The 13,016-nt window shown below is 46.0% G+C and overlaps 1 protein-coding gene across 1 annotated transcript in view; it reads left to right on the top strand.

Annotated features, from left to right (window-relative positions):
* LOC118770329 (GRAM domain-containing protein 4-like) overlaps window positions 1–12,943 on the top strand; it is a 47,546-nt gene extending 34,603 nt beyond the window's left edge. Inside the window, exons 4-19 of the mRNA XM_036517933.1 lie at window positions 194–314; window positions 1,483–1,544; window positions 3,402–3,534; window positions 5,024–5,049; window positions 5,298–5,389; window positions 6,098–6,189; window positions 6,818–6,866; window positions 6,979–7,050; window positions 7,173–7,216; window positions 7,494–7,603; window positions 8,013–8,167; window positions 11,600–11,747; window positions 11,865–11,958; window positions 12,202–12,292; window positions 12,409–12,477; window positions 12,809–12,943. Of these exons, the coding sequence (XP_036373826.1) occupies window positions 194–314; window positions 1,483–1,544; window positions 3,402–3,534; window positions 5,024–5,049; window positions 5,298–5,389; window positions 6,098–6,189; window positions 6,818–6,866; window positions 6,979–7,050; window positions 7,173–7,216; window positions 7,494–7,603; window positions 8,013–8,167; window positions 11,600–11,747; window positions 11,865–11,958; window positions 12,202–12,292; window positions 12,409–12,477; window positions 12,809–12,907 (1,457 nt within the window). The 3' untranslated portion in view covers window positions 12,908–12,943. The remainder of the gene's footprint in view (window positions 1–193; window positions 315–1,482; window positions 1,545–3,401; window positions 3,535–5,023; window positions 5,050–5,297; window positions 5,390–6,097; window positions 6,190–6,817; window positions 6,867–6,978; window positions 7,051–7,172; window positions 7,217–7,493; window positions 7,604–8,012; window positions 8,168–11,599; window positions 11,748–11,864; window positions 11,959–12,201; window positions 12,293–12,408; window positions 12,478–12,808) is intronic.
* Window positions 12,944–13,016: the final 73 nt, after the last annotated feature.

Here is a 13,016-nt window from a genome sequence, read left to right as displayed (position 1 = left end):
AAACCCTAAAAATAAATGAGAAATCATTGCAGACGAAACAAAGGCTCCCTTATATAGTTCAAACCTTCAGAATGATTTGAGGAAGTATCTACAAAGAATTCTTTGGGGGGGGGGGGAAGGTATTTCTGAAAGGGAACCTCGCATTCCAGGTGATCTAAAATGATCTTGTGCTTTGTCCTTGTGTCTCTTTCAGAGGAAGAGTTGAGAAAACTGCGAGAGGAAACGAATATCGAAACGCTGAAACAGGAGCTGGAAAGAGAAAGGTCGAAACGAATAGACCTGGAACAGAAAATGAACGAAGTGCTCAAAACGAGGTGAGGGCAGGACTCTGACGCCATCCGGTTCGGTCAATATCGCACCCGGGGTAGTCTATGGACCTCGTGTTCCTGACTGCCTGCCGGCTTCTTCCTGTGTAAATGCTATCCCCCCGATCAAAGCCGGTCACGTGACTCCAAGGGATGGCTCGCGGCGCTGCAGGAGGGGTATCACTCAGGGAGGGTTAAAAATAGACACACCCGCCCGCCCACGCGCTGGTTGGCGGAGAATGGGAATTTCTCAAGGAGCAGCCCTTGTGGCCCGGTGACAAGCCTGCCATCTGTGCTGTTATGGGGGCACTATGTGTCAGAGCCCCAGGGGCGAGACACTCCCACTGTCACACAAAAAAAAGTCACGCCCGGATCTTCTGTGTATAATTTGTGTGGTAGACGACACATTATTTTATAAATATTTGAAATATAAACACAATCACAGTTGACTAACAGGCTGTGTTGAACCTCTTTGGTGCCTTTGGTGGCTGACTATGGCTGACATTGTTTGCCCACGGTGAAAGAGGATAGCAGTGTGATACTGGCCCTGGTGTAGAGAGGAGGAGAAATGGCAAGATAGATCCTCCCTCATTTCAGACATGACTGAGGCAGGAGAGATGTCAGTCATGGGTAGACAGACCCTCACAGTACCACAAATGGCCAAATAAGTAACCACATATTACAGCCCAAGGGAAAGGGGAGGGTGGGAGGTTCTCAAAAGCTCAGTCTCATATAGCGTTATGGTAACTTGTGTATATAATCTTAATTTAATATGATCATTGATCAGTTGTAACTTTTTTTAATATGTTAATCTTCCATATATCAGTGCCAGTGTGTGTTTGTGCTATTTTATGACACTGTGCTTGTATGTATAGTTGTGTGTGGTAGGATTGCTTTGTTTTGTTCAGCCATTGAAGCACAACTGATCTGACACGTAGAGTTGAAAAGAATATCCCATGGTTGATTGTCTCAGTATTGGTCCCAGGGGCCATCTCTTCCCAAAAACTGGCTAAAGCTTTTTAAGGAGCCAAATCTCTGTTTATATAGGTTTGTGCTTCAAGTGGGACATCCTGTGATGATTTGAGGCTGTCCTTTGCTGATGGAGAGACCCAGAGGGTGGGGATTTTGAGAGAGGTTGCAGGTCTCACATGTGCCGTCTTTATTCTCTCTGCTACAGACTGGAGGACTCGCCACCCCAGCCTCCTCCTAAACCACAGCCGCCTGCTGCAAATGGGACAGGTAGGAGCCAAGAAATGCCATCCTCACTTCCTGTCAAAGAGAAACTCTTCAGCCCAGTGAAGGTGTTTGGGCATTGGGCTGAATTGGGCATATCAAGCTTTTACCACTCTGCTTTTTCTTGGTGTGTAGGCATTGCGTTTAACCAAATGCTTTTCCTGGGTGTAATTTCCAAGTACATGTTTGCCATGTTTCCTTTTTCAAAGAATAAATCTAATTCATGTTCCCATTAAATACTGTATATAATACATAAGTGTATGTACCTGTGTCAAATGCAGCTGTTTCCAGAGAGCTCCATTGCTTGTTTTTTCTGCCTCAGCGGCTCCCATTTTAGTTGGGCCCGTATCAGGGTGACATTTTCCCACCCACAACCCCTGCTGTGCTGTCTTGGGTACCTGCTGTTTTCCTTCTCCTGCCACGGGCAAACTGGGGCATTATCATAGAGGCAATGAAGCTAGACAGGGGAAGGGGAACCGCAATGATAACTGTAACCCGTAGGCTGGGAGTGTAGTAGATTGGGACAGAGTCGGAGAGACTGGGAGAGTATTAGAATGAGAGAGAGTCAGAGAGACTGAGAGAGCATTATACAGAAAGGGAGAGAGCCAGAGAGGCTGGGAGAGTATTAGAATGAGAGAGAGTCAGAGAGACTGGGAGAGAATTAGGCAGAATGGGAGAGAGTCAGAGAGGCTGGGAGAGTATGAGACAGAATAGGAGAGTCAGAGAGGTTGGGAGAGTATTATACAGAAAGGGAGAGAGCCAGAGAGGCTGGGAGAGTATTAGAATGGGAAAGTGTCAGAGAGGGTTGGAGAGACCATGATATTCGGGTGAATCAAAATAATTCACATCCACAGAGATACAGGGGGCCTCAGAGACTCCCAGTGAGTGCTGAGCTGGAGGGAAAAGAGCACCATGTAGGAGTCGAATATGATGAATATGTTAGCATATCTAAGCGTCGCATTGACACTTGGGATAAGGGGGGGTGTTCGACCGATGGCACCTGTGTTGATGTCTGCTGTGGGGGAGGGCAGGGAGTGGGGTGTGCAGCGGGAGCTTCCTGTTCTAAAACATGAAGCAGGTCTGCATGGAACTGCATTATGGGAGAGCGACAGGAGTGATATTGAATGTGTCATAAATTTATGTCTTTTTTTTTTGTTATTTCCACTTTATTTTGCACGGCCATGAAGAGTCACAGCAGGCCTCACTGCTGGTCTCCAGTGTCCTCAGTTAAACCATCCGAGAGGGCTTTAACACTCTTTTAATAAGTGTTTTTGAATGAACAAATTACTTGTCATAACACTTGTGGCCCGCAAGTCACCTTTGCGTCCCGGAGGATAGCAGAACTAGGATGTGATTTTGAAGTGGCATATTCAGATCCCAGCGGCTGTCTCTAGAGACGAACAGGCATCTCGCTGTGTGATATTGGTTATTATTTGGAAAAGGGCAGGAAGAGCATGTTGAGGATGAGAGCTGACAGGGAGCTGGATTGGAAGTACATAGGACGTAGGAAGGAGTGTGGATCTGTGAATGAGGAGCAGTAATGACTACTTTCATGGAAACATCAATCTAACGAATCTATCTAGCTTTTGTTTTTGCCCCTTTTTTTTTGGAAGTGGGTCAAAATTTGCAGATCAAGTAAATGTAGGGCAGACAGCCCCTTGTGTTAAAGTTCAGAACTTCCTGTGCCAGAACAGACATGTAGTACATTTTCCTTCAGACAAAGGAAGTGGAGGAGCAACAGCAGCAAGCTCTGTAAAGTAAATTGGGTTAATGGGTTTCGAATATTGGGTGTGAGTCACACACTGACACTTAATGGAGGATGTTACCGCACTGTATTAACATCGACCTCCGTTTCGATGGCAGAAAAACAGCGTGAGACGCTGTGTTCTCGCATGCAGAAGTGGCTGTATGACAAGTTCGGGGTTTACATAGAGGACTTCCGCTTCCAGCCTGAGGAGAACACGGTGGAGACTGAGGAACCGCTAAGTGCTAAAAGGTAAGAGAGCGTAACCATTGGACCTGAATTCTAAAAACGTTCTACTGACTGTTAAGGCTTATGTCAGGTGTATTGAAAATGAGTCCGTTATCGTCAAGATGAGGCCTGCATCCGCACAACCTCCCTCTACTGTTGCAAAAGCAGTTCATATCAGGAGCCTCCTTTAAATGTGAAAATGTCTTTATTAGTTGCGAATACATACAGGTTGTAAACTGCTATGTAGTGTTTACCCCACCCTCTGGGAGACACCACCAATCAGAACAATATCTGTATGCTGTGTCTGCCTCATAGCAGTTAGAGGGAAGCAGTGTGGCATAGTGGTAAGCAGCAGGGCTCATAAGCAAAAGGTTGCTGGTTGGATTCCCTGCCGGAGCCCTGCTGCTCTACCCTTGGGCAAGGCACTTAACCCACAATCACCTCAGTAAATATCCAGCTGAATAAATGGATAAAATTGTAACCTATGTTAGTAGCTCTGAATAAGAGTGGCTGCTAACTGGCTAATCTAATGTAATGCAGAGGTTATACAGAGCTAGAGCAGAGCAATTAGGCTATGGGCATGGTTGGGAATGCTCACCCATACATGCCAATGCAGGATACATATCATAACACTCAAATCTATGTGTATAAGTTTTTTTTGCTGTGGAACACGGGCGATGGCTCATTGACTGGCTTGAACAACAACCAGTCCCTATATATTACACTCTAATGTAGAGAGGGGTGTAAATGTGCTCAGTCTTTAATGAGCTTTGAGTCAGGCAGTAAACTGCGTTTATTGGTGCTGCCCATCAATGCCGCCGCCGGTGACGTGCCAGATTGGCAGGTCTTAACTTAGCCGAGGAAACCAGTCATGTGGGCTCCCAGAAGTTTCTCGGGCACTAGCTGTCTGGCTCCCCTTAATGCATTACAAGTGAGAGCACATTGCTCTGTTCACATTGCTGAAGTGTAGGCACAGTTAGAAACGTGGAAATGTGCTTTCCAGTGACATGCCTGACCCCTGGTGGCTGGGTGGCCACATGGCAGCAGGGTCAGAGCTATCCTGTGTGTGGTGTTTAAAAAAAAAAAAAAACAACCTTGGTTCTTCTGAGGTTTCAGCATGATGAATGCAGAATGATTCTGCAGGCCCTGCCCCACGGAATCATGGGTAGGCCCAGACAGCTATTCACAATGTGTGGAGAGTGGAGACAGGAGTTAATTTAAAGAAACCAAGCAGAAGTCTCTGACCTTGGAGAGAGGGATGGAAGGAGGAAGTGAGAGGGTGGGAGGTGGAGAGAGAGATTCAGAGTGGGAGAAAGAGGGTAAGTGATTATTTGTCAGTCTGAGCCGGCTCTTTCAATATAGAGTGTGCTGAATGTGGCAAGGTCTCACACCTCCACCGTCAGCAGGACATCTCTTGTCTTTGACAGCATTGCTTGTGTTCCACTGTCTGTTCATCAGAAGGATGCAGCAGTTCATTTCATAACTCTGCCTGTTGTCCTTTCACCTCTTCCAGGTTAACAGAAAACATGAGACGACTCAGTAAGTATTATAAAACTTTGCACTGAGAATTCATGGCAGCTGTATATAAAGCGCAAAGATTATGTAAAAATATATCGGTCTCCTTTTCTTCATTAATCTATCTCCGTATTTACGGCATTTTCTTTCATCACAAGGTCTTTGCAGGAGAGCCCTCAATGGTATCAAGTCTCTTTTCCGTTTGATGGTAGATTAATCGTGTTGTCAAGGTGACAGTCTTATGTCGTATGTCTGTTTATCTCTGTTTTCAGAGCGAGGTGCCAAACCAGTCACAAACTTCTTAAGGAACCTTTCTGCCTTATCGAACTGGCACTCGGTGTACACGTCAGCGATCGCCTTCATAGTGAGTCATCCTATACCCCACACCCCCCACCCCAGCCCAACTGTAACATCTCTCCTGAATGATTGGATCAAGTAATTGGCCATCACTCACCACCTGCTCTACGGATTCAGACCTCTCTGTGGGTCACAGATAACCAGATCCAGACAATGGCATTCATAATCAGAGAGTAGGAATATAAACATTTTGAAGAGGTATTTGTAGAATACAGTATTTTGGAAGCAATATTTCCTGTGTCCCATGTAAGGGAGAGAGATTGTTGGTCCGCGTTTGCCCTCCTATTTCAGTGCGTTGCTCTGAATTCTGACACATTGTCAGAATTCAGAATTCATTGTCAGATCTCTGTTGTATTGCTGCTGTATCATGTACTGCTGCACTTCACCTGAACTACTTCAGTAAATATCCAGCTGTTCTAATGGATAATTGGAAAAATAATGTAAATCAGTGTAAATCAAGCCAGATAAAGGCATATACTGAAGAAGTAATGGGCGGTCTGGAGTGTTGTGAATGAGAGTTTAGGTTGTTAGTGTCGTTAGCCTGGTCTGACACTGTTGCTCATTCATCTTGAATGGATACACTTCCGTAGTTTTGTGGTGGAAGTCACTCTGGGTAAGAGCGTCTGGTAAATGAATGTAATGTAATGTAACATTATGGGAGAGCGCAAGCTCTGACCTGCGTTTTCTCTCCTCTTTCTTCTCCTGTCTGTCGCAGATCTACATGAATGCTGCATGGCATGGGTGGGCCATCCCCCTGTTCCTGTTCCTGGCCATTCTGAGGTTGTCCTTAAACTACCTCATTGCAAGGTAACTCCTTCGACCTGGGCCCCGTCCTTACAATGAAAAACTAGCCAGAAAAACTCTGGCTGGCGGTGGGGTGGGGGGATGGGGGGATAGGGAGGTTTGTTCAAAATGGATTTTCATTTGGCGATGGTGTGTGGAAGCGACCTTTGAATCAGTGAAAACGGTACGCCCGCTGGGGAGGAGGAGATTACGTCCCCCGGTCAAGAGCAGAAATAGCTCTGCGGGTGTGAGGGAGGGTGTCATGTGACCGTGTCCATGGCAATGACTGATTCAATGGGGGTGAGCAAAGGACAGATGCTAGGCAGAGGGAGGGCTATTGATGAGTGCCCTCGGAGGGGAGGGGCAATCGGTTGATTACATTTACATTCATTTGGCAGATGTTTTTATCCAAAGTGAGGCAGAGTACAACACAAGGAAACACCCATATAAGGAGTCAGCAATTTAAGAGGCGCTGCATGACCAAGTTTCAGTAGTTGGCCAGACAAGGTACAAGCTAGGTAGTAGAGATACAAGTGCACGATTCGTATGATTCATATGTGACGTGCTCGCATTTTAGATGGGGTTTCAGAGTCATTGGGAATTGTTGCTTCCTGCGTTCACCGCGGATGATGTGACTCTGCTCTCATTTCAGGGGCTGGAGGATCCAGTGGAGCATCGTGCCTGAAGTCTCCGAGCCTATGGTACGAGCCGTCCTGCATCACGTGACTTCCTGTGCGAGCCTTTGCAGGCCTTCCATTGAGGTGCTGGTCACTTATAGTCCCTGTGGCATTTAATGTCCTTTCTTTTTTGTAGGAACCACCAAAAGAAGACCTTACGGTTTCAGAGAAATTCCAGTTAGTCCTTGATGTTGCACAGAAAGCACAGGTAACCCTAAGGATATTTCCTTCATCATCACCAGATTCAGAATGAGATATCACCTTACAGTAGTCAGACACCTAAAACAGTTTGAAAAACCTCAGGTCACATGTTCTGTTTCTCCCTTCTAGAACCTCTTTGGTAAGATGGCAGATGTCTTAGAGAAAATAAAGAAGTAAGTGAACAATGTTTTAGATCATTTAAGCACATAAAGAAGTGACAGACTATGTTGGCACCTCCTGTGTGTGAATGCATGTGTGGGTGTGTGTGCATCTGTTTGTAACTTCACTGGCAACCCCTGTGTGTTCATGTGGGTGCAGCCAAAGATCTTTAACCCATATGTGTCTGTATGTTTGTGTGTGTGTATGTGTGTGTGTGTGTGTGTGTGTGTGTGTGCGCGTCTGTGCATTTGTGTGTGTATATGTGTGTATGTGTGTGTGTGTGTGTTGCAGCCTCTTCATGTGGGTGCAGCCTGAGATCACTCAGAAGCTGTACATCGCTCTGTGGGTGGCCTTCATCTCCTCCTGCGTCCTGCCCTACAAGCTCATGGGCTTCATAATCGGTGAGACCTCTCAATCACCGCAGATACTGCTTACCTCATAGCATCAGCAATTTCAGAGGAGCATGTATGGGAATGTGTGACATCAACAAATATGAGTTACACACATTGACATGGCTCAACAGGCATGCACTTACATTACATTACATTACATTGTCATTTCTCAGATGCTCTTATCCAGAGCGATTTACATAGGTTACAGTTTTTATGTTAAGTACCTTGCCCAAGGGTACAGAAACAGTGCCCCAGAGAGGAATTGAACTGGCAACCCTTAGGTTACAAGTTCTGCTCCTTACCACTATGCTATACTGCTGCCCCGTACACTTACATTAGAATTACTCCTGAAGGCTCACATTCACCTGACCCAGGATCAGTCAGTTGTTACTGATTTGCGTTTTCCCATTTCCGCCAGGGGTGTACGCCGGGATAAAGTTCTTCATCATCGACTTCCTCTTCAAGAGCTGCCCGAAGCTGCGGGACAAGTACGACACGCCCTACATCGTGTGGACCAGCCTGCCCACCGACCCGCAGCTGAAGGAGCGCTCCAACGCCACGCTATCCCGACGGGTGAGGTCTCCCGCAAGCACCCCGCCCCTGGTACACCAAGTCCCACCCCTTCCACTCTGTTGACCTATCCACTGCATTCTGGGTGTGGCCACCTGGCTTGTTAATATTCACGTTCACCTCTCCAGACTGGCATTCACTCACAACCCTGGAGGACATTGTCCTGTACCATGTTCCTGTGGGTGTTTTCTTCTTTTTGGAAATACCTTCTCTTACCCTGGTTTATTGACTTTTTTCCACCCCAATAAATCACCTCTTAAAAGTAATTTAATAGATTGACAGACTGATGACAATATTATTTCAAAAAAAAAAGAGAAGGCAGAAGTTTTCCATGCCATTCTCACTGTATGCCTGCGTGTTAGTGCTGTTGTGTGCTTGCATGTGTTAGTGCACGTGTGTGTGTCTGTGTGTCTGTGTGTCTGTGTTTGTGTGTCTGTGTGTGTGTGTTTGTGTGTGTGTGTGTGTGTGTGGTGTTTCTCGGACCTGTGACACATGACCATGTTCCTGTTTGTGTGCGTGGTCGCTGGAGCTGGGTGCTATTCCGCAGTGACTGCCACAAACGTGTCCTCTCTCTTTGCTGACCCTGCAGTCATGGCGACGGGTTGTGTAGTGACTGTCATATGTGTGTTCTGTTTCTCTCTCAGCTCTCTGGCTATGAGAAGGTAGGGACTCCTGTGTGCTCTGATCTGACAATGCCTGTGTGTGCGCACCACTAGCCAACCGTACGTGTTTATGTGTGTGTCTGCGTGGGTGTGTGTGCCTGTTTTGCGGTTAGAGACAGACCCTGTGACAAGGGCTGTGCGTGTTTGTGCAGAAATGGATCAAAACGTGTCCTGCTATGCTTACATTCTGATTCAGTATTCAGTAAACAAAGAGACTTTTGACTTTGGCGTTTGACTGTGACTCCCAGTACCTGCACAGGCTGGTTTGAGTCTCAGCCAGAAACACGTGCCATTGAACTCCTGGTGTGAATGGACAATAGGGCAGGGACTGTGGCTACTTTTAAGCTATTAATGCATCTTGGTCTAAAATATTATTCATTTATACTACCAAGAAAAATCAGTGAGGACAGTCCCATGTGTGCTCTTTATGCAGCACATATGGTAACGAATCCTTTTTCACTTCCCGTCTGATGGGCAGCACCAAACTGCCCAACCTCTCATGGGATGTACCAAACTTCCAAAACTCTGAGCTGGACCAAACTGCCTGACCCCTGATGAGCAGTACCAAACTGCATAACATCTGGCAATTCAGGGTTAACAGTACACTGCAGATATCTTGCTAGCTGACAACTGTATGTGTACAAGATACAAGATAGATTTATGGAAACTGACATTTTTATTTTGCCTGCTTTGTCTCATTTATACATATACATTGTCCACTGATATAGTTTCACAGGAAGTATATTCTAGCCCAAATTATGCTACCATTTCAATAGATACACAGAATACTGAGTGTAAAATTAGAGAGCGTGGAGATTCATCTTTTCTATTAAGCTAGCCTTCCTCCTACATACCAACTCTAGGTTTGGAAGAATTGATATGGGGGCATGAAGGGTGCATCCATTCTTTCTGTGAAATTCAGTGTCCCAGCCCTGCTGACCATAAATAATAAGACTTGGAGACTGTTTGGATCCATTTTCATGAACATGCTCAGGAGAACCCTGACAATTTTTTTTCCTGTGTGTTTTGGGGGTACCTCTGTTGGTATAACCAAAAATCAAGCATTTTAAATGCATACAGTAGATTTAGTATTGTGCTTTAGTTTTAGTGCTACAATAGCTCAGCTACCCTGTTTAAGCTGTAGTGTTTAACTTTTGTTTTGAAGTGACTTTTTTCTTCTTAAATGGTTGAGAAAATGTACCACAACTGTATCATGTACTCATACTATTTAATCCCACGTGTTGTTCATATTAGACCAAAAATGTCTTGTGTAAGGGGGACTGCTTCCTCTCCCCCCTGTCCTTTGTCACCTCTTGACTGTGTTGTCATTCTTCACCGCTGTAATAGTATTATAAAGTTGATCTAGTGTGCTGTGTAAGACCCCCACAGGTTGTTCTCTGATTTTAACACTGAGTGGAATTTACTCTTTGGTTTTGCATTGGTTTGGTTTAAAAAATGAACAGTCCTGTATGCTGTCTTTAGCCTGAGAGTCAGGTGGATGGATGGAAAGTTAAGCTGAGTTTAAAATAGTATGAACCTAGTTCCAATTGATGAAAGAGGGGAAAAAAAAACCCTAAATGGAGGAAGTTTGAAAAGGATGATTATAAGATGAGCAGTTGTATCTGCGTGGGGGAAATGAAAGTGGCCTTGAGCATGCACATGGCATGACGTCTGCTCTGCACCCACAGAACCGGTGACACCAATGACTCAGTGAGGAACCGCCACATACACATTGACTAAACCAACAAATAAAGAGCGTGCATCTAATCTGACTGCATCCACTGCTCAATCACGACCTGAATGGAAAGGGTGCTGTAATAATACAGTTTGATCGATTGACTGACACACAGTAAAGTTTCTGACGCTTACCTGTGTAAAAATATGACCGACACGCACGTGTTCAAGTGACTGACACTCTGCATTCTCTTTGTGTTTTCATATTTTTCACGTCAGCTTTTTCTGGAAGGTTTTGTCCCGTGACAAATGAAATTTATCCATTATAATCCTAAACCACCGAGATGTGAAACTGGGATTAGAATGGATAAATTCCAGGTGTTGTGCAAGACTTGTGTTACATTGACATTCCTTTAGCGATGTATGTTTGAATCGAAAATGACAGAAGTAGAAATCCGTTTTTCCATCCAAAGTCACCTCTCTGGTCTTAGTGTAAGGCTCGGTTATATCCAAATATTTGCAATAATGTGACTTTGTATAAATTTGTGACACAGGTCGATAGAATTGATCATTAATATGATCATTTTCCTCCCAAAACATCACAAAGATTCGTCTCTCTTCAAAAAGTAAATGGTGTTCGTAACAGGCACACTATCACTGTTCAGAGCTAATGTTACACATTGCCATAAACCCCTGCTTAATCTCGCGAAACTTTCTTGCCAGTGGTCCCAGTGAAAGAACATCTGAGCCCCTCTCACTCTCACTCTCAATGCTGCCGTGTCTTTTTGACCGGCGGTGCGTGCGGAACGGATCCATCCCCACGAGACGTTGCTTTGCGCTTTGCACGAGGCCTGCCCCCCCCGCCCCCCCCATGCCCTGTCCGAGGAGCAAGGAGACCTGCGTTTGCTCCCCCTATTAGACCCCGCTTTTCGAAAAGCACACCTGAGAGCGAATGACATGTTGAACTCAGCGCAATTAAAAAAATAACGCTGGCCACTGATTCGCGTAACCCTGAACTCCACAGCCGCATCGTCTCCTTTGCATGTCGTGGGCGAGGCGGCCGGCGCACGACTGATTTTCCGTCTCCCTCCGCCTCCAGATACAGCCCATGGTGTCTCGCGGTAGCCTGGCAACCAGCGTGCCGTGTGGCATTGGACGCGAGGAGGAGGGCGGCCGGACTCACAGCACCAAAAAGGGCCCGTTCCATGAGGTGTTCAACCTGCCCGAGAGTGAGCGCCCCCTACCAGGTGAGCAGAGAATCGCCAGAAAATGTCTCACCTTGCATATGGGTAGTATCTGAAATGCACGCCACACAGTCGCTCTGTGTAAGGGTGTGTGCTCACGATGTGACTGTGTGTCCTCAGTGTGTGAGAATGGATGGAGGTGCTGCTTGATAAACAGGGACAGGAAGATGCCTACCGACTACATCCGCAATGGCATGCTGTACGTCACAGAAAAGTAAGTGCTCTGTGTCCATCTCTGTGTGTGTGTGTGTGTGTGTGTGTGTGTCCGTCTGTCTGCGTCCGTCTGTGTATGCATGCATAGGCAGGCAAATTCGGATCCTGATCTTACTTGAATGTGTTTGTGCTGCGAGTGAGTGTGTATCTGTGGCGCTGTTAGCCACCGGATGTAATACACAATAACTGAGATGTTCTAGCCTGATGAAGCCTGTCCTCCCCCCCCCCCCCTCCCCCCCCCCAGTTACCTGTGTTTCGAGAGCTCCAGCTCAAGGTCCAGCTCCTCCAAAAAGAACAAAGTCATCAAACTCATCGACATCACTGACATTCAGAAGGTTAGCATTCATCATCTGTGACCTTCTGGGGATGAAAGCACCACTTTCATAACTAATCACATCAGCGCAATGTACTCTCAATTCACATTTTCCTTTTGTGTTCTTTTTCCCTACAGTATAAAGTCCTGTCTGTATTACCAGGATCAGGGATGGGAATATCAATAGCCACACCCTCTACACAGAAGGTATGAAGACCCAGAAAATTTGAACCTCCATGTCATACTGCTAGAGATTCAATGCATACTTTAAAGACAAACTAAATATTTCTATTCATGCCTAGCATGGTAGTTTCTGTAGATCATGTTGTGTAAAAATCTTTTTTTCTAAAGTAGAGTTAGTCCTGGAGTTTGTAAATGGAGTGACTGCCACCCACTGTTGCTTTGTTGAGATGACAGATATGACTGAGCTATTTCCTGAGGCTTGTCTTCTGTTCTGTGACTGACACCTTATCATGTTAAGAGTCTCTGTCTTTCCCCCCCTCTCTCTATTTCTCTCTCTCCTCATCCTCTCCCACAGCCTCTAGTTTTTGGAGCCATGATCCACAGGGATGAGGCCTTCGAAGCCATCTTCACACAGTACATGAAAATAATGACCACCACCAACCCTGAGACCTAACAGCGGAGGGAGCAGTCCCCCTGTGCTCTGTCATGCCCCGCCCCCTCTCTGATGTAGTTGTCGGGGAGACAGAAAAGGAGGTGGGGGTGGGGAAGGAGGGGGGGTGGTT

Source organism: Megalops cyprinoides, chromosome 23 (assembly GCF_013368585.1).
Source record: "Megalops cyprinoides isolate fMegCyp1 chromosome 23, fMegCyp1.pri, whole genome shotgun sequence".
Taxonomy (NCBI): Eukaryota; Metazoa; Chordata; class Actinopteri; order Elopiformes; family Megalopidae; genus Megalops; species Megalops cyprinoides.
This window is presented reverse-complemented; position numbering and strand designations above follow the sequence as displayed.